General features: G+C 50.6%; 1 protein-coding gene across 8 annotated transcripts in view; it reads right to left on the reverse strand.

Annotated features, from left to right (window-relative positions):
- Positions 1 to 1,438: 1,438 nt before the first annotated feature.
- The window catches only part of LOC139228989 (polyhomeotic-like protein 2), a 271,331-nt gene continuing 253,495 nt past the window's right edge, over positions 1,439 to 19,274 (reverse strand). For 5 of the 8 annotated variants that reach the window (XM_070860640.1, XM_070860641.1, XM_070860639.1 and 2 more), the window contains 5 exons: positions 18,890 to 19,022; positions 15,808 to 15,925; positions 13,847 to 14,000; positions 9,177 to 9,423; positions 1,439 to 4,850 (listed from right to left, as the gene is read on the reverse strand). In XM_070860640.1, coding sequence (XP_070716741.1) covers positions 4,696 to 4,850; positions 9,177 to 9,423; positions 13,847 to 14,000; positions 15,808 to 15,925; positions 18,890 to 19,022 — 807 coding nt within the window. In that variant the 3' untranslated portion in view covers positions 1,439 to 4,695. The remainder of the gene's footprint in view (positions 4,851 to 9,176; positions 9,424 to 13,846; positions 14,001 to 15,807; positions 15,926 to 18,889; positions 19,023 to 19,274) is intronic. The other 3 variants (XM_070860644.1, XM_070860642.1, XM_070860643.1) reach the window with 3 other exon arrangements.

A 19,274-nucleotide genomic window follows, 5' to 3' on the forward strand; every position in this document is an offset into this window, starting at 1 on the left:
GCAGCAAAATATATATATATATTTTTTTAGAATCGATTTATTCCTCATCAATACAACAGGAAAAAAATGTCTGCAGCCAGAAGTACATAGTTCAGTCGATCGGGTCGGGTTTGACTTCTGTACAAATTGGAACAGTTCAGTCATCATTTATTGCAACTCGGCTCAGCAGGTTATCAATGCATAGGAGCCTGTGACACCAACAATTCTGGTGTCAAATTTACTCCGTGTGTGTCATGTAACAGTTAGAACATTATTGATAATAAGGTAAACCAGGCTATGCCAAGTACTGAACCTGGCAACACATGTCGACCAATGGTGGAAAAACCAGGCGTTTGACAGGAATGTAAACGCGGCCTATCTCAACTCATATTTACACAGGGACCCTCAACTACCGAGACACAGCAAAGCTTCGGGTGAAATAAGGACGTTTATTGCAATAAGCTGAACGAATATCTGCGCAGCTTTCAAAACATGTGCACGTATGGTGAGGAATAATTCACAAGCCGAGGCAGGGACTCGACCAATGCCAGGTGGTCTTGAGAACAACTTTAAAAACAAAAGAGTCAAATCACGTTTCACTACAGAGAGCGTGACAGACATTTTCAAACCAATGCATATTGTTGCATTTTTAGTAAAAAAAAATTACAGGAGATTTTTTAAACAAAACATAAAAATTTAGGACAAAATAAGTAAAATCCGGCTCAACGTCTTCCAGTAACTCGATTTGAGTTTTGTAATTTGGCCAAATAAACTCTGAGCATCGTCTCATTTCTCTTTCAAGCCAGCCAACGACTCGTACTGAAATGTTTATTGCCTTGTTTTACACAGCTACCTCAATGAATGGAAAGTAATATCTTAAGCCTCAGATAGAACTTTACACGGGAGAAAATATATTATTCGGGATGACAAAAGGCTGCTTTTCCTGAAGATTAGAAAAGATTGAAAAAAAAACCTAAATTGGTGGTGGTTCATCGCTGGCCAGACTCACCTCTGTAACAGGGTCGACACATCTGGATATTGGGGAAACGTAAAGATGCACAATCGCTAAACATTCTAATCAGTATTCTGCCAACAGGATTCTAATTGTTTTTTGGTGAATTTCTCAGAGGGGGAAGCGCGGGCAGTGGCCCGAGACTCCAATCGGCCAGGGTGATGAACCACTCCCAAACCACAAGTGAACACTTTTTTTAAAATAAAAAAGGGGGTCTTCCTCACCACGCAACCCCCCCCCAAAAAAAATCCTGCCCTCATTTGCTGAAGGTTCTGGGGGTGTGGGTTCATGGCACCAGTGACCCTCGGGTACCTCTGCCCAAGTGACCTGGGCATCTCGACAAGTCAGCCCCGTGTGGTCAACTCAACCGAGGCCCGCTCGGTCCTCACCTACCTAACTTTCCAGCTCGGGGTCACCGAATGTTGGCCAGGAGCAGGAGTCCTGGTTGATTTCCCTCCCCCCGCCCCCCTCACCCCCTCCTGTCTAGCCCAGGGGTGCCGAGACCAACTGCAAGATTGTACCTTGACTGAGACGGGCTAGCTCAGTGCTGAAGCTGGGAACTGCCTGGTTTGCATCGGTCAGTCAGTATCGTACCACGCAGTGCACACACCCACTGAGCCATTGGTGAACTCAAAATAAGGAGTCCTCCCTTACAGAAACTGGCAGTGGAACCTCATTCACTGGAACACTGTGCGTGGATTCAGCATCTTCAACCATCTCATTTCCACTTCGCCCCCCAAAAATTTCAGTACTAAACACTTTTTTTTTTTTACATAAATGAAACACAGTAATTCAAAGGTTTAAATTATATTAAAAAAAAACGACAAATGACTTATAAAATACAAAACTTATCCTTCACAGGGAAAAAAATAATAATTCAAGTCCTGCACAAATGAACATTGAAGTGTAAATCACAGTAGCTCTTCCCCGAGGAGAAACAGTCTGAGAAAGCACCGAGTATGATAGACCACGTTACTGAGCATTTCCTGTTTTTGGTCATCCCAAGCCTTTCCGTTTGTAGTGTTGGGAATATGAAGATTTCCCTACACAGTCACTGTAATTAGAGGGGAACGGGCGATGGACTTGTAGACTATAAAATGCCAAGTAATTTCAGTAGTTCGCCAATACACACACTGCCCGTTAAAAGGGCGTTGTCCTGCCAGACAAGGTCCCAGGCTAAAAGAATGCACCATATTCCGTGAAATGTTAACTTTTAGATAGCAGCTCAGACTTTCCAACAGTGAACGTGCCACTTTTGAGCAAAGTTAGCAGGGCAACGCGAGCTAAAGGTTCTCAATGAGACCCGGCGTCCTACCCAAACTCGAGCAACTTCGTACCCAAACATTCTGGTTTTCTTTCAGCTACCAAAAGAATGAAAGTAAATTGTTATTGTGAGCAGAGAGCAGAAGGTTTGTTAAGCAGCAACTCCGTGACCCTCTGTGGCCGGTATGAAGGAGCCAACAGACCAGAGTTTAGTTACTAGGTGAGCTCATTCCAGTTTTTTTTAAAGATTAAAATGGATCACCATCTGTGGCATAAACCAGGCCTTCAATTCAAGGACTGCTGAAACAAGACTAAGTTCAAAAGTGACCACATGCACATCAAACTATGTTGGCACTTATGCAGAAATAAAGGCAGAGGCAGGACTTTGTCCCGGGCATTAACCCGGGCTATACGCAGTGTCTGATACTCAAGTCCTGTTGCAGACGGTGAACAGGAGAAGGGAATCCTGGCCAAACGTGACCACATGATATCCAACCACGGCACATCTGCCGTCAATGGGCCTGAATACCAGGCGCGTGGCGTATAGCGGGCGATCCGATACCACTCTTTACCACCACCGCCCAACACAAATTTCCAGCCCAGTTATATTTCAATAGCTTGCTCTATAAAGTCCTGTTACTGTTTAAGCCTAGCTGCTCTTTGCCTGCGTCAAGGGTCAGTGACCTGAAGAATGCACGAAGCACTGGACCAATATCTTGTCGTGACAGATTCCAAACTCTTCACATTGGGCAAGAGGCCAATGTTGTTCCAAGCCATTGACTGCGGAGCTTTGGCCAACAGTGCTAGTGGCTGCATTGAATGACTACCCAACCCCAGCTTTACCTAAACTAGGTTGGTAAAATGCACACCGAGTGAGCAACAGGGCAGGAAATGCTGCAGGTCACAGCCCGTGTCGATGCTGTTCATTGATCGCAGGCAGGGTGAGCTGCTACATACAGCTTCCATACCCTGGGATTGTGTGTGGGGGAGGGGTCCCAGGGATCAGCTAGGGATTCCACTCCTGAAATACCATCCAATGGTCCCCACTGGAAGTGAGCATGTGGGCATTAGTGAAGGATAGGATCACGTTCGGCTCGCATTCCCTTGTCCCATTCATTTAGTCTGCTGGCACTGCCTCGATTTTAACCCCGGGTGCATTCCCCACTCGGGTCTCAATGATGTCATCGGGCCGCGACACGCCTATGTAAAGAAGGACCCTGTTGGCTCCGGGCGGGTGTCGGTACTGCCCGTTCGGGGGAGCAGATTAAAATCACAGATGTTGTGATCGTAGCGGCTTTCGGATTGGTCAGAGCTGGGCGATTTTAACTGCCCCCGCCGGGTTTCTGCTGAGCAAGTCAGGTTTAAATCGTCCCCTCACTGCACAGATTCAATCGTAAAGAGCTGCCACTTGGATCCCGTATGGGCAGGTAGGCAAACAGCAAGCAGCATCACGTACTCTCACAATAGGGCGGGAAACCCATTCTGAATCTTCTGCCCCTGATAGTAACGCTGTTCTGACCCGCTCATTACACCAGCCTGAGAGAGTCACCGATACCATGGGCCAAATTGGCTGCTTCTGTGTCGTACTATTCTGATTCTAAATGCCACCAAAACTCTTCCGTTTAATCAGTCGCCTCGTGAATACTTGTTTGAAATCAAAATGACAAATTCTGGTCTGTTCAGAGGTCTGAAGCGCTACTAAAAAGTTTAGAAAAGGGTTGAGAGAGAAAGGCCTTTGAACGTGTAACTGAATGTTAACCCCATTGGGAGAGTTTGTTGACAGGTCATATCTGCAGCTGAAGTTTGGGAGGAAATACTGCCGTCCCGACAGCAAGCTCAGTCACCTGCTTCTTTTACATGAGCTAAAAATTCTAGAGACAGGAATGTGCACACGAACACTTCATCACCCTGCCTTATACAGTTACAGACAAGAGGAGTTTGACAGCACCTTTTTGTTATTCCAGGCACATGAGAAGATCACAAAATAGATCCATTGATTATCAAATCATTCTAAAGGAAGTCTAATCTCTAAACATGCAGGTTCCAATGAAAACTAACTTCGGCGCAGATCTAGTTCCAAAAAGCAACTATTTTTGGGGGATGTAAGTGAGCGACTGCACTGGCACCCTGCACAGAGGCAGCCTCTGAGCACTCAATGCATCGGATCATCGTGTGAAATGAATGCTTGCACCAATATTTCTGCATTTATCTTTGCTCGTGGAATAGCACCTTTATCCCCCCCCTCACCCCTTTTTCGGGAGACATTGTACCCGGATCGCGAGCTTCTCAAGAAGCCAGTAGTTATTTCTGATTGTGCTCAGTGTTGTTAGGGGCTTGTAGAACGACACTTGCGGTTTCTATCCAAAGAGCACTATTATCACAGTGACGAGAAACTTTGGCTTGTACAATAGCCGTCACTCTCGATGTCCCGCTGTCTCTGGTTACGAGTCTTTCAGCATGTTGATCCTGGCATATATTTTTAACGCGGGCCCTAGCTTAATGTTCATGGCACTCATGAGGTGATCTTCTTTCAGCAGCAGAAGGGCCTGGCCATCAATCTCCTGAGCTCGGAATTCATCCGCTATCTCCTGGCAACCTGAAGTGAAACAGACACAAGAATCTCATCAGTCCCTTAACTCACATGTTCTCAGAACTTCACTCGATGGTCATTTCTCTTCCTGGAGGCAGTGCAAGGATAGGGAATCAGGAGAAACTTCTTTACCCAGAGAGCGGTGAGAATGTGGAACTCGCTGCCACAGGGAGGGGTTGAGGCGAATAGTATCGATGCATTTAAGGGGAGGCTGGACAAGCCAATGGGGGAGAAGGGAATAGAGGGTTATGCTGATAGATTTAGATGAGGAAAGACAGGAGGAGGCTCGAGTGGGGCATAAACGCCGGCATGGACTGGTTGGGCCGTGAATAAACAAAGGTTGAGGGAGGTGAAGAATTCTTTTGTTACGAGGTCTGGGAATGAATGAGTTATAGTAGGAAATTCTAAGCTGTGAGGATCGTGTGTAACCCGATGATATGGGCCCACGGGTGCCTGCACTTCTGAGCAATGACCCCACGGGACTGCAGTGACATTTCAGCAGCAGGACCCTTTAAAGGGAGTATTCGAAGAAAGGATCTCAAAGTTCAGCAGTTCGGCCTGTCCATTACTAAATGGACTGTGCGATGTGTTCAGGTGTGGAGCTGGTGATGGGCCACCTGGAATAACACCGCACGCACTCTGGTCCTCCACACGCAGTATCTGTGCTTGGGGGCAGCACAGTCCTCACTTACACTCTGCAGAACCGAGGGAGAACTGATTACCCCGAGTGTACAGCACAGATACAGACCATTCGGCCCATCGCTCCGTGCCAGGGTTTACGCTCCACACCAGCTCCCTCCCACCCCTCACCCATCACCGTATCCTGCTATCCCCTTCTCCCTCATGTGTTTATCCAGCTTCCCCTTAAATACATCGATACTATTCGCCTCAACCCCTCCCTGTGGCAGCGAGTTCCACATTCTCACCACTCTCTGGGTGAAGAAGTTTCTCCTGAATTCCCCATGGGATTTATTAGTGATGATCTTATATTGATGGCCTCTATGTTTGGTCTCCTTCCCCTCTTCTGCTGCCCCCCGCCACAAGTGGAAATATCTTCTCTATGTCTACCCTCTCAAACCCATTCATAACTTTAAAGACCTCGCTCCCTCTGCATCCAACCTGACCTGGGAGTGTGGTTGTAAAGAAAGTGAGATTGAAGGATGGGCCAAGGCTGTCCCTATGAAATGATCCAAAAGCTCATGGACAAATAACTAGAGGCTGATGGGATGTTGGCCTTCACCGAGGGGGCTGGAATACAGAGGGGTGGGGGTGATGCTTCAGTTGTATAGAGCCCCTGTGTCCCGTCCTGGGCCCCGCCCCTCAGGGGGCTATATCGGCCTCAGAGGGTGAGCAACGCAGATTCCCCAGAATGGTACCGGGGCTGAAAGGGGTACGTTATGAGGACAGGTCGCACAGACTGGGCTGGAGTTCCCTCGAGTTTAGGAGATTAAGGGGGCGATCTAATCGAGGTGTTTAAGATGATTAAAGGATTCGATGGGGCAGATCGAGAGAGACTGTTTCCTCTGGTGGGGCGTCACGTTAAAGTTAGAGCCCGGCTGTTCAGGGGTAATGTCAGGAAGCGATTCTTCACACAAAAAGGCCGTGGGAATCTGGAACTCTCTCCCCCAAAAAGTTGTTGAGGTTTGGTCAATTGAAAACATCAACACTCAGATTGGTATCACTTTGTTAAGAGATATGGAACCAAGTCGATAAATGGAGTTGAGATTCAGACCAACCATGATCTAACTGAATGTTCAGATTTGAGGGGCTGAATGGCCTCCTCCTGCTCCCTATAACCAGACATTGTGGAAGACCTGACACACAGGATGGCCATCGATTTGAGCACTACCCTGGGCTGAGTCAGCTGGGCAGATTTTGGAGCACTACAATTGGTCTAACAGGCAGAGGGAGGAAAGTTCAGCCACCTCCCCTTCTCCATGGACAGGGTCAGGCTTGGCTGTAATGTCCTCCCATAGGCCACCAGCCTGTCAGCACTTGCTACCTAGGCCCAGACGTGAAGGAAAGCTACTTAGCAAGGTACGGGAGAGGAACTTTGCGGGCCAAAAATCACGGTCCTTACGGGCACATATGATGTGCGCACGCGCCTGTTGAGACCCCGTAAGCGACGGTTCTTGCACGTGATGCACATGCGCCAAAACTTGTGAACTGTTAAAATGTCTAACAGATCACACGCATCCCCGGGAGAAGGGCATTCGCGGGCGGGGATTTGGGCTATTTGCCCAACTCCTGCCCAGCGAATGTCCTTCAAACTCTTACACTTGCTTTTACCAGCGTCAGAGTTTTAAAAAATAAAATGTCCTCAATAATGTTTATATTAAAAACTCTGTCCATTAAGGCAAGTTTATTTTGACCCCATTAACACATATTTGCCTGGAAATCCCAGCCCGCCCAGGTCGTTACGGGGTGCGTACGGGGCGTGTACAGGGGCGTGTACGGGGGTGTGTACGGACCCGGGAGGCATCGCAACAGCCGGTTTTCAGCGTACAATGCGCATGCGCCGAAAACCGGCTTTTCCGATCTGTCGAGCTGGAGCTGGACAGATCCTCCGTATCTCGGGAGCGAGGACATTTGCACGGGGAAGATTGCGGGAGTTACCCGTATCTTGCCCGGCAAATGTCCTCAGAGCTCTTGTGCGTGATAAAAGCAGATGCGACTTTTAGAATCAGACAGCGCAGGAGGCCATTCGGCCCATCGTGCCTGTCCCGGCTGTGACAGAGCTACCCAATTAATCCCACTTTTACAGGTGTAAGAGTTTAAAAAATACAAAAATATAATTAAATTAATTTAAAAAACACATTATTTTTAAAAACCCTGCCCACTACGTTACATTTATATTTAACCATAATTTTTAAAACTTTTTTAAAACTCGGAAAAAAAATTCAGATATTTATTAACTTTAATTTCAATTAATTTTAATTATGTGGGGTGTGTTTTTTATTTTTTATTATGGTGTTTAGTGTCTGTGTTTTTTTTCCCCATTAATAGCGATGAGAACTGGTAGATACGGAGTTATTGCTGTTAATGAGAAAGCTGTGGAATACTGTACCCGATTGGCTGAGCAGTCACACGTGACCGCACCGTCTCCATGGGAACCTGGAGGACGGGAGCGCGCTCCGCAGCGGGAAGAGAAGGCCCCCCCCACCGGAATCCCACACTCCTCCCGGACCACCAGGTACTTTCGGAGAAATGTTTCAGGTCGGAGGCGATTGCCCGGGAAGCCTCCGACCGCAATTTCAGGGCCGTTAAAAAAAAAAATTTTTTTTGTCTAAAACATTTAATTCAATTTCAATTAATTTTAAATCTGTGATGTTTTTCTATTTATTTTAAAGGTGTGTATTTGGGAGTAACCCCGGTCACAGTACGGGCGATCTCGGTACAAACGGAGCTCACTGTTACTGTGAATGGGGAGACGCCATTTCCATTGGTTGGTGCGGCCCATGTGATCCTGGGCTGCCCACACGCTCCTGGAATACGCGGGCCCCGACGCTGGGCTGCGCAGCTCGGCCTCGGAGCGCAAGTCTACGTTCCTCCGGGACCTCCAGGTACTTTCGTCAAAAAACATTCCGGTCGGAGGTGTCCGCCCGCGGGAAGCCTCCGACAGCAACTTCTGGGCCCATGTCTGAATAAGTTGGCACCCTGGAGAGAGCAGGGGAGAAGCTCAAGGAGCGGGGGCAAACAGCAAGACTCAAGAGCTGGCATGGTGGCACAGCACAGTGGGAGCCCCAAGTCAGTGCACCACACGATAGCAAGACAAACAATTCACAGCCATATCCTCCACATCTCGGGCTTCTTACTTGTGTAGATGTAATGTGTGGAAGCCTGTTCGGGTCATCTGAGAACACAAGCAGATTATTCTTCCAGGATAATCCGGGAAGCCCAGAACAAAGTCGAGAAAACTGAATTCACTAAAGCAAGTTAAAGAATATACTGTCGCTACAAATTCAACGGTTTCAAGGCCGGGGTTTGAATGATCCTGATGCAGTTTCTTCAATCCCCGTCCCCTGCCCCGCAGCAAAATCGGGTTGGTGAATGGATCCCCCGTTACCTGGCAGTGAGCGGATTGGTGAATGGAATCCCCGTTAGCCGGCAGTGAGCGGGTTGGTGAATGGATCCCCCGTTAGCCGGCAGTGAGCGGGTTGGTGAATGGAATCCCCGTTACCCGACAGTGAGTGAGTTGGTGAATGGAACCCCCGTTAGCCGGCAGTGAGTGGGTTGGTGAATGGAATCCCCGTTAGCCGGCAGTGAGCGGGTTGGTGAATGGAACCCCCGTTACCCGGCAGTGAGTGGGTTGGTGAATGGAATCCCCGTTACCTGGCAGTGAGCGGATGAATTCACACACATCCTCCACGTTCCACTTGGTGGGGTCACTGGGCAGGAAGTGATGGCCGATTCCCATCAGGTCCCGCATCCTCATATCGTGTACGTCCAGCTCTCGCTCACTCTGGCGCCTCCGTGAGGTCGAGGAGCTGGCGGAGATGGGCGACAGCGGCTCCTCGTAGCTGGAGTTATCCGACCCTCTGCTCGAATCCTCCTGGCTCAGCCCTACGTTAGCTGGTGGCTGCGGTGAAGAGAGATTACATCGGATTACACGGGATATACGGCACAGAAACAGGCCATTCGGCCCAACCAGTTCATGCCGGCGTTTATGCTCCACTCGAGCCTTCTCCCGTCTTTCCTCATCTAAATCTATCCGCATAACCCTCTATTCCCTTCTCCCCCATTGGCTTGTCCAACCTCCCCTTAAATACATCGATACTATTCGCCTCGACCTCTCCCTGTGGCAGCGAGTTCCACATTCTCACCGCTCTCAGGGTAAAGAAGTTTCTCCTGAATTCCCCATTGGATTTCTGGGTGACTATCTTATATTGATGGCCTCTAGTTATACTCTTCCCCACAAGTGGAAACATTCTCTCTGTATCCACTCTATCAAAACCTTTCATCATTTTAAACACCTCTAATAGATCACCCTTCAGCCTTCGATTATTCAAGAGAAAGGAGACCCAGCCTGTTCACCTTTCCTGATATGTGAACCCTCGCATTTCTGGTATCATCCTTGTAAACCTTCTCTGCACCCTCTCCAGTGCCTCCATATCCTTTTTGATAAATATTACAGGGTTGTCACAGGCAAAATATCAGTCATGGGTCACAATCCTGGAACTCCCTCCCTAACAGCACTGTGGGAGCACCTTCACCACACGGACTGCAGCGGTTCAAGATGGCGGCTCACCACCACCTTCTCAAGGGGCAATTAGGGATGGGCAATAAATGCCGGCCTTGCCAGCGACGCCCACATCCTGAGAATGAATAAAAAATAGATGGGGTTATTAAAAAGGGTAGATTTAGCCACTTCAGAGCGACTCTGGTTATAAAAGCATGGTCTAAAGATTCTCCTTGCTCACTGTAACTGCCTGTTCATTTATCCCCAGGAATCATTAACGGCACAGTTTCGAACAGAACCGTCGTATGTGAGCGGCTCGATGTGACTGCCACACTGCGCGGTATGGTTTGGGTGGTACAGGTGAGATTCCGCAGGTTCGGTTCCGGCCTGTAATGACACTCACCGTCTCGGCTCACACAATCACCGTTTGGCAAAGAACGAGGGGGATGTCAGCACCCGTGGATCCTGCACACCAGCCCGAATCCGTGCCTTGGAGAGAGAGGTCGGGGAGAAATGCTGCTTCCCTGCTCCCAGCTTCAGTCCTCTCCCCTCCCGAAGGCAAGGACCCACAGCAGAGAACATCCCACACACCCCAGCAGCCCTCGGTCACCGCACCAGCGTGGCCATTGCATGTGTGTCAGCCTAGTGAGTGACAGCAGGCTATCAGTGTCAGCCGTGGCTCAGTGGGCAGCACTCTCGTCTCGGAGTCAGAAGGTTGTGGGTTCAGGTCCCACTCCAGGGACTGAAGCACAAAAATCTAGGCTGACAGTCCAGTGCAGTACTGAGGGAGTGCTGCACTGTCTGAGGTGCTATCTTTTGGATCAGACGTTAAACCGAGGCCCCGCCTGCTCTCTCAGGTGGATATAAAAGATCCCATGGCACTATTTCGAAGGAAAGCAGGGGAGTTCTCCCCGGTGTCCTGGGGTCAACATGTATCCCTCAATCAACATCACTAAAACAGATGATCTGGTCATTATCACATTGCTGTGTGTGGGAGCTTGCTGTGCGCAAATTGGCTGCCACATTTCCCACATTACAACAGTGACTACACTTCAAAATGTACTTCATTGGCTGTAAAGCGCTTTGGGACGTCCAGTGGTCATGAAAGGCGCTATAGAAATGCAAGTCTTTCTTTATTTGTCTGCTGGGGATGGGTGGGTGTGCGGGGCATCATAGCCAGGCCTGATGCTAGAACTACCTGATGTACACACGCGTGCCTTCAGTACGGGGTCACTAGAGTAATGGCACCACTCGCAGGATTGCTAATGCTGCTACACAGGATGCAGTTACGCACCGAGCCAGCAGGGCGGCCCAGCCACCGCTCTTCAATGTATAAAGTACCCCAACAGGTTTGTGAAACACGCGTGCCCACCATTCCCCGTGAGCGGTGCTTTGTTCTGCGCGGTCCCTTTAAATCTCTGCGCATGCGCGGCATTCACAGTGTAACCACGGTGAGGGACCTGCGCGGGACCTCGCAGATCAATGCGTGGCGACGCACCTTCAGGCGAACATTGCTCATATCTGTAGCCGCTTTTCTACTATTGCAACTGTAACATGGTAGCACGCCAATTTTTTGTCTATTATATCGCACCTGTGAAGCACCCTGGGACGTTTCGCAATGTTAAAGGCGCTATATAAATGCAAGTCATTGTTGTAGTATGGCCCACACTGCAAACACAACACACCATCATAATTTTAGCTGAGAGTATTTTGCCTGTTAGAGAGGGTCCGTGCTGGGGCGGGGGGTGGGCGAGGCGGAGGGGGGGGGGGGAAGAGGCGTGGGGGGGGAAAGAGAGGTGTGGGGGGGGGGGAAAGAGAGGCGTGGGGGGGGGGGGAAAGAGAGGCGTGGGGGGGGGGAAAGAGAGGCGTGGGGGGGGGGGGGGGAGAGAGAGGCGTGGGGGGGGGGGAGAGAGAGGCGTGGGGGGAGAAGAGAGGCGTGGGGGGAGAAGAGAGGCGTGGGGGGGGGAAAGAGAGGCGTGGGGGGGGGAAAGAGAGGCGTGGGGGGGGGAAAGAGAGGCGTGGGGGGGGGAAAGAGAGGCGTGGGGGGGGGAAAGAGAGGCGTGGGGGGGGGAAAGAGAGGCGTGGGGGGGGGAAAGAGAGGCGTGGGGGGGGGAAAGAGAGGCGTGGGGGGGGGGAAAGAGAGGCGTGGGGGGGGGAAAGAGAGGCGTGGGGGGGGAAAAGAGAGAGAGCCGTGGGGGGGGGGGAGAGAGGCGTGGGGGAGGGGAGGAGAGAGGCGTGGGGTGGGAGGGCGGATAGAGAGGCGTGGGGGGGGGGGGAAGAGAGAGGCGTGGGGGGGGAGAGGGGAGAGAGGCGTGGGGGGGGAGAGGCGTGGGGGGGGGGAGAGAGGTGAGGGGGGGGGCAAGAGAGAGGCGTGGGGTGGGGGGGGGGGGGGGGGAAGAGAGGCGACGCTGAGGCGAGGGGCAGTGAGGCATTGTGCACACACACATGGAATAGATGCTGCCAGTACTCTGGCCCGGGGGAGAGATTAATTTATGGGGTACTTACGCCTTTCTCTCGGTTACTGTAATTATATTCCCGACAAGGGGCCCTTGAACATCTTTGATTCACCAGCACTTGTTCTCTTTATTAGTTTGAACAATGTTGTTCTCCTGCCCCTCTATCCTCGGGCTGTAAATGTCCACCAGCTGCCTGTATTGTGTCCATCTCTGTGGCTTTCTCCAGCCCTGGTGCTATTCAGAGTGAACGGCCCAGGGGGCCTGAGCAGGAACACAATCGCCCGCCATGGAGACGGCTATTCACAGGACAGTTGCTGCAACTTCATTTACATCTTTCCTGGGCTCAGTCCTGTCAACAACTCACTGACATTTTTGCAGGAGTGATTTTAACCCTGTCCTCACCAAGGTAAGAGTTCACGATCCGAGCCTGCGATCTCCTGATTGAGCTGGATTTCTGCACCGAGCAATCGAATATTGCAGCGGAGAACAGCCTTTTATTCTAAACCGCAGCTCAATGATCAGCGATACTTTATGCAAAACACAAAATGAAAATGGTCAGCCTGGATTTGAAACCCTCCCCCAGCCCCCACAGCCCCCGCCCCCAGAAAATATCGACACACTTCAGCATTAGAAAGGTTGCTGTGACTTTTTGTCCAAATACAAAGTTTATCAATAATCTTGCCATAGATTAAGGGGCCAGGGTTTCCCACTTCTGCACTCGAGATTAAGCCGGATTTGAAACTGTGACAGTTCATATCCCCTTCCTCCTGGCTGATCGCTCCTGCCGTTGTTGGCTGACATGGGAGCCCTATCCACAACTCAACTTGAAATTCTCATTGTTGTAATTAAATCCCTCCAAAACCTCCCCCCTCCCAATCTCCCACCTCCTCCTCCTCCAGCACTACAACCCCTGCTCCCCCACCCCCCCAAAACCCGGTCCTCTGGCTCCGGCCTAGTGTGTGTTCTTCCCCCTCCCTTCGGCTCACCGTTAGTGGCTGTGCCTTCAGCCTCCTGGACTCCACTTCCCTCTCCTCCTTCAGGACCTTTCTCAAGACCCAGCTCTTTGGCCAAGCTTGGGTCACCTCGCCTCACATCCACGACTTTGGCTCAGCATCCATTTTTCTATTCTTTACACCTCTCACCCCAACACTTGAGCATTTTTCTGCATTAAAGGCGCTATATAAAGGCAAATTGATGTTTTCCCCCCTCAGTGGCCGTGGAACATTCTAGCAGCTCTCCCAAAGTGAGCTTAGTTTACAGACTGGCCATTGAAGCCGAGATTGTCCTCGTCGGTCTGGCCGCTCCGCACAGGGAACACTCCCAGGCGTATCTCGGCGGGAAACCTTTCGCTGGTTACGCGTCTTTACCTTCAGCTGTTTCTTGTGTTGCTCTTTATTCGCGTTGTGCAAACTGTTCTTCCTGGGTCCTCTCCTGCCCAGTTTGCCTCCTTCCTTCTTCTGCAGGTACTTGCTCTTGTCTGGTTTGAAGAGGCCCACACGCTTGCTGCAGCCAACGTTGTACCTGGGGTAAAACGCAACAGGTTCTGCGTGGTCATCGCAACATCGGCATTGTCCGAGTGATGAGACTGAACCCTCAATGGGCAGAGTTACACATTTGATCAGACACAAAAATACATTATAATTACAAAAATCCACAATCCCAAGTTTCACGTTAATTATTTTGCTGCACTGTACAGCTTTAAAAGCATTCTTGCGCTTTTAGTACAGAAAAAAAAAAACAGGGTTCAGTGCTGGGTCCCTTGCTTTTTGTGATATATCTCAATGATCTAGACTTGAATATAGGGGGTATGATTAAGAAGTTTGCAGATGACACTAAAATCGTCTGTGCGGTTGATAATGAAGAAGAAAGCTGGGGGCTGCAGGAAGGTATCAATGAACTGGTCAGGTGGGCAGAACAGCGGCAAATGGAATTCAATCTGGAGAGGTGTGAGGTAATACATTTGGGGAGGGCTAACAAGGCAAGGGGAATACACATTAAATGGTAGGACACTGAGAAGTGTAGAGGAATAGAGGGACCTGGGAGTGCAGGCCCACAGATCCCTGAAGGTAGCAGGCCAGGTGGATAAGGTGGTTAAGAAGGTATATGGAATGCTTGTGTTTATTAGCCGAGGCATAGAATATAAGAGCAGGGGGGGTTATGCTTGAACTGTAAAAATATTAGTTAGGCCACAGCTGGAGTACTGCGTGCAGTTCTGGTCACCACATTACAGGAAAGATGTGATTGCAGTGGAGAGGGTACTGAGGAGATTTACGAGGATGTTACCTGGACTGGAGAATTTTAGCTATGAGGCCAGATTGGATAGGCTGGGGTTGTTTTCATTGGAACAGAGGAGGCTGAGGGGAGACCTGATTGAGGTGTATAAAATGATGAGGGGCCTGGACAGAGTGGATAGGAAGGACCTGTTTCCCTTGGCAGAGGGGTCAACAACCAGGGGACATAGATTTAAAGTAATTTGTAGGAGGTTTAGAGGGGATTTAAGGGGAAATGTCTTCATCCAGAGGGTGGTGGGGGTCTGGAACTCACGGCCTGAAAGGGTGGTAGAGGCAGAAACCCTCACCACATTTAAAGGGTACCTGGATGTGCAACTTAAAAGTGCCGTAACCTACAGGGCTACGGACCGAGAGCTGGAAAGTGGGATTAGGCTGGATAGCTCTTTGTCGGCCGGCACGGACGTGATGGGCCGAATGGCCTCCTTCCATGCTGTAAATTTCTATGATTCTATGAAGGGGGGCATATTGAAAATTTAAAATATCAAAAGGTAAAAATAATTCTCCCAGCACATTGCTCTCGCAGAACAACTGAAACAAATTTGATTTCTTTCCCTTGTCCTTTTCTGAAGTACAGTTCGAAGGGACCGACTGTCCCTCAGTGTCTCTTCCAATTGGGAGATCTTCCTGTCTGGATTCAAAGTGTCAGCATTGACCATGGGAAGTCAGTGTTGTGTGTGCAATAACTGTTAGACTGAGTACTGTTTAACTCCAAGAGGTATGACCTTGGCTCTGCTTTACTAAGGCCCAAAGTGACTAATATACAAAATGACTGGCCTTTTATACTTGGGCTGCACACACGTGCGTGTAAGCCCAATGGCCTCCAACAGGGACGCCATCTAGTGGCCAGTGATCCCAAAAGTGCATATATGACAGTCAGGTCCCTAATCAACACCGGCTATTTGCATCGCTGGGCACGGACCGGGAGTGGGAACCCTAAGCTGACCTTTCCGTACCCGAGCCTGGACACTGACACCCAGTCTAGTGCCACTAACATAATGGAAAGCCTTGAACACCTCACAGCTTTGCTGAGCGCTTACCTCTTCGCACACGCCATGGAGCAAAATCTTTTCGATCCTTTAAACTTATGGGCATAATCTAGCCGTCCGCAAAACTCACACTTCAGCTTGAGAGCATCCTCTTCCTTTTCCTTCGAGTCTGAACACAAGTAAAGAATGGTTACTGAGAAAGGTGCAAACACATAGCAGTAAAGTGAGATACAAAAATATTCCCCATCCCCTGTTCCCAAATTTCAACAAAATGCGATTCGTAAAACCGTATACAAGGAACGTGGATTGGTTAAGCCTTGGCTTCGCTCTTTAATTCAATCTGAATGAGGCTAAACTTAGCAACCTTCTCACTAGTCAGAACAAGGAGATACAGCGCTGGTCTGAAACAGTTAATGTGCATGTTTTGTGGACCACACGACACTGACATTACTTGTTACAAAAAATAATCTAATTCCATTAATGGTGATCAGAAGCAGTGGTTCAGTGAGCTAGGGCAGGGACAAAGCTCTGCTGCACAGGACATTACTAAAGAAGTAAAACGTTCAGAGAGAAGATAAATTAAGAAGTAAAGGTTCAATGGCAAGCTTGGGTTTTCAAAGATTACAGTTTATAGGAGGAAGGGAAATTCAAGAAAGCTAAAGGAATTGCACAGTGCAGCTTTCGGGGAGGGAAGGGGTTGGAGCAAGAGACTGTGCACTTAATCTTCATTTCAAAATAGTGAGGATGAAGCAGTCAGCTGTGGCTCAGTGGGTCTCTCTCGCTCTCTCTCTCTCTGGGTCTCTCAGTCTCTCGCTCTCTCCTGAGTCAAAAGGCTGTGGGTTCAAGTCCCAATCCAGAGACTTGAGCACAGAAACCTAGGCTGACACTTCAGCGCAGTGCTGAGGGAGCGATAAATAACAGCCTGGCCTCTCGCGCTGCTTGTGTGAGAGGAAAGTGACGAAGGTACTTGCCCCGGTGAACCCGTGTTCTTCACTGATGATGCTGCTGCTGCCTGAGGAAGTTTGGAAAGAGTCAGAGGTGTAAGGGTTCAGTGCCAGGGTCACCACCGCAGCCACTAGTGAGGGTGTTCACTGGTCAGGTTCTAGAGATGGTGCAGCAGAGCCTGTCCTCGGACAATCCCAGGCAGGGGAGCTTGGACTCGAGGACATGTGATGGGGTAAGGGCAGGGGCCTCCGCGACAGTGAACCCGCCCTTCATCCAACCTTTCATCCTCCACCTCCCAAAAACCCAAACAGGGAGGGGCACGCAATCCAATTCTCATTTGTAGAATTTCAGCTGCAGCAAGGTGATCAGCGAGTCCTTGGAGCGAGTCGCCCAGGTGTAACCGGCCATGGAGTGAGTCGCCCCGGTGTAACCGGCGATGGAGCGAGTCGCCCCGGTGTAACCGGTCATGGAGTGAGTCGCCCCGGTGTAACCGGCCATGGAGTGAGTCGCCCCGTGTAACCGGCGATGGATGGAGCGAGTCGCCCCGGTGTAACCAGCCATGGAGTGAGTCGCCCCGGTGTAACCGGCCATGGAGTGAGTCGCCCCGGTGTAACCGGCAATGGATGGAGCGAGTCGCCCTGGTGTAACCGGCCATGGAGCGAGTCGCCCTGGTGTAACCGGCCATGGAGCGAGTCGCCCCGGTGTAACCGGCCATGGAGTGAGTCGCCCCGGTGTAACCGGCGATGGATGGAGCGAGTCGCCCAGGTGTAACCGGCCATGGAGCGAGTCGCCCCGGTGTAACTGGCGATGGATGGAGCGAGTCGCCCCGGTGTAACTGGCGATGGATGGAGTGAGTCGCCCTGGTGTAACCGGCCATGGAGTGAGTCGCCCCGGTGTAACCGGCCATGGAGTGAGTCGCCCCGGTGTAACCGGCGATGGAGCGAGTCGCCCCGGTGTAACCGGCCATGGAGCGAGTCGCCCCGGTGTAACCGGCCATGGATGGAGTGAGTCGCCCCGGTGTAACCGGCCCAATGGAGGTGCTGCAACTGTCCAGTACAATACCCAATGTAGAGAACGAGGTTAGAGGCTGGTTGTGAATGAGGCCTGCCTATTCAGTGAATAGATTTTTCTTGTAGCCGGTCTAGGTGCGAGCAGCCTCAGTAACAGGGTACTATCCACGACTTGGGCCTTATAGAAATGACTCGGAAATGACAAATAAAATGCACACAAATAAACTCTGCCTAAACCTGCCCAAGAAAATTCTGGTGAGTTGAGTTCTGTGCCAGGTCACTGCACAGTGCTGCCACACACGAGGCAACGTAAACGGTCCAAACACAATCTCATCATCATAGGCAGTCTCTTGAAATCTAAAAGTGAGTTCTCAGGTGGCTGAACAGTCCAATACGAGAGCCACAGTCCCTGTCACAGGTGGGACAGACTGTGGTTGAGGGAAAGGGAGGGTGGGACTGGTTTGCCGCACGCTCCTTCCGCTGCCTGCGCTTGGTTTCTGCATGCTCTCGGCGACGAGACTCGAGGTGCTCAGCGCCCTCCCGGATGCTCTTCCTCCACTTAGGGCGGTCTTTGGCCAGGGACTCCCAGGTGTCGGTGGGGATGTTGCACTTTATCAGGGAGGCTTTGAGGGTGTCCTTGAAGCGTTTCTTCTGCCCACTTGGAGCTCGCTTGCTGTGTAGGAGTTCCAAGTGGAGCACTTGCCTTGGGAGTCTCGTGTTGGGCAAGTGGACAACGTGGCCTGCCTAACAGAGTTGGTCGAGTGTGGTCAGTGCTTCGATGCTGGGGACGTTGGTCTGGTCGAGGACACAAAGACAATCTACAAGATGCACTGCAGCAACTCGCCAAAGCTGTTTCGGTAAGACCTCCCAAACCCGCCACCTCTACCGTCTAGAGGGACAAGGGCAGCAGGCGCAGGGGAACACCACCACCTCCACGTTCCCCTCCCAGTCACACACCATCCTGACTTGGAAATATATCGGCCGTTCCTTCATCGTCGCTGGGCCACAATCCTGGAACTCCCTCCCTAACAGCACTGTGGGAGCACCTTCACCACACGGACTGCAGCGGTTCAAGAAGGCGGCTCACCACCACCTTCTCAAGGGGCAATTAGGGACGGCCAATAAATGCCGGCCTTGCCAGCGACACCCACATCCCGGAACGAATAAGGAACACAAACCTTGCTGGCTGAGGTCGTCCATCTCGGAGTCGGTGTGATTGAACGGGGGCAGTTTTTCTGCCGGCTGGACACATGCCTGTTGCTGTTGCTTCAGTTTGGCCAAGTTTTCAATCAGCAGCGATGAGCGGCCCACCTAGAAATGGCAAAACAAGAACAATTCTATGCGTCTTATGCGAGTTAGTGCTCCCAGTGCCAAACATCATTCTCCATCTTAAAGGGGTCCATCGGATTTCTCCCGAGGACTCTGCCATTGGATCCCAAGCCAAGTGCCAGGAGGTTTGATCAAAGGGTGGGCCATGCGTGGTCCTCTCACCCAGACCTTCTCTGACGTACAACCGAGATCAGGAACTCAACATTTGGGGAGGCTACAGGTCACGGGTGCCAT

This window comes from Pristiophorus japonicus, chromosome 18 (assembly GCF_044704955.1).
Source record: "Pristiophorus japonicus isolate sPriJap1 chromosome 18, sPriJap1.hap1, whole genome shotgun sequence".
In the NCBI taxonomy this organism is placed as follows: Eukaryota; Metazoa; Chordata; class Chondrichthyes; family Pristiophoridae; genus Pristiophorus; species Pristiophorus japonicus.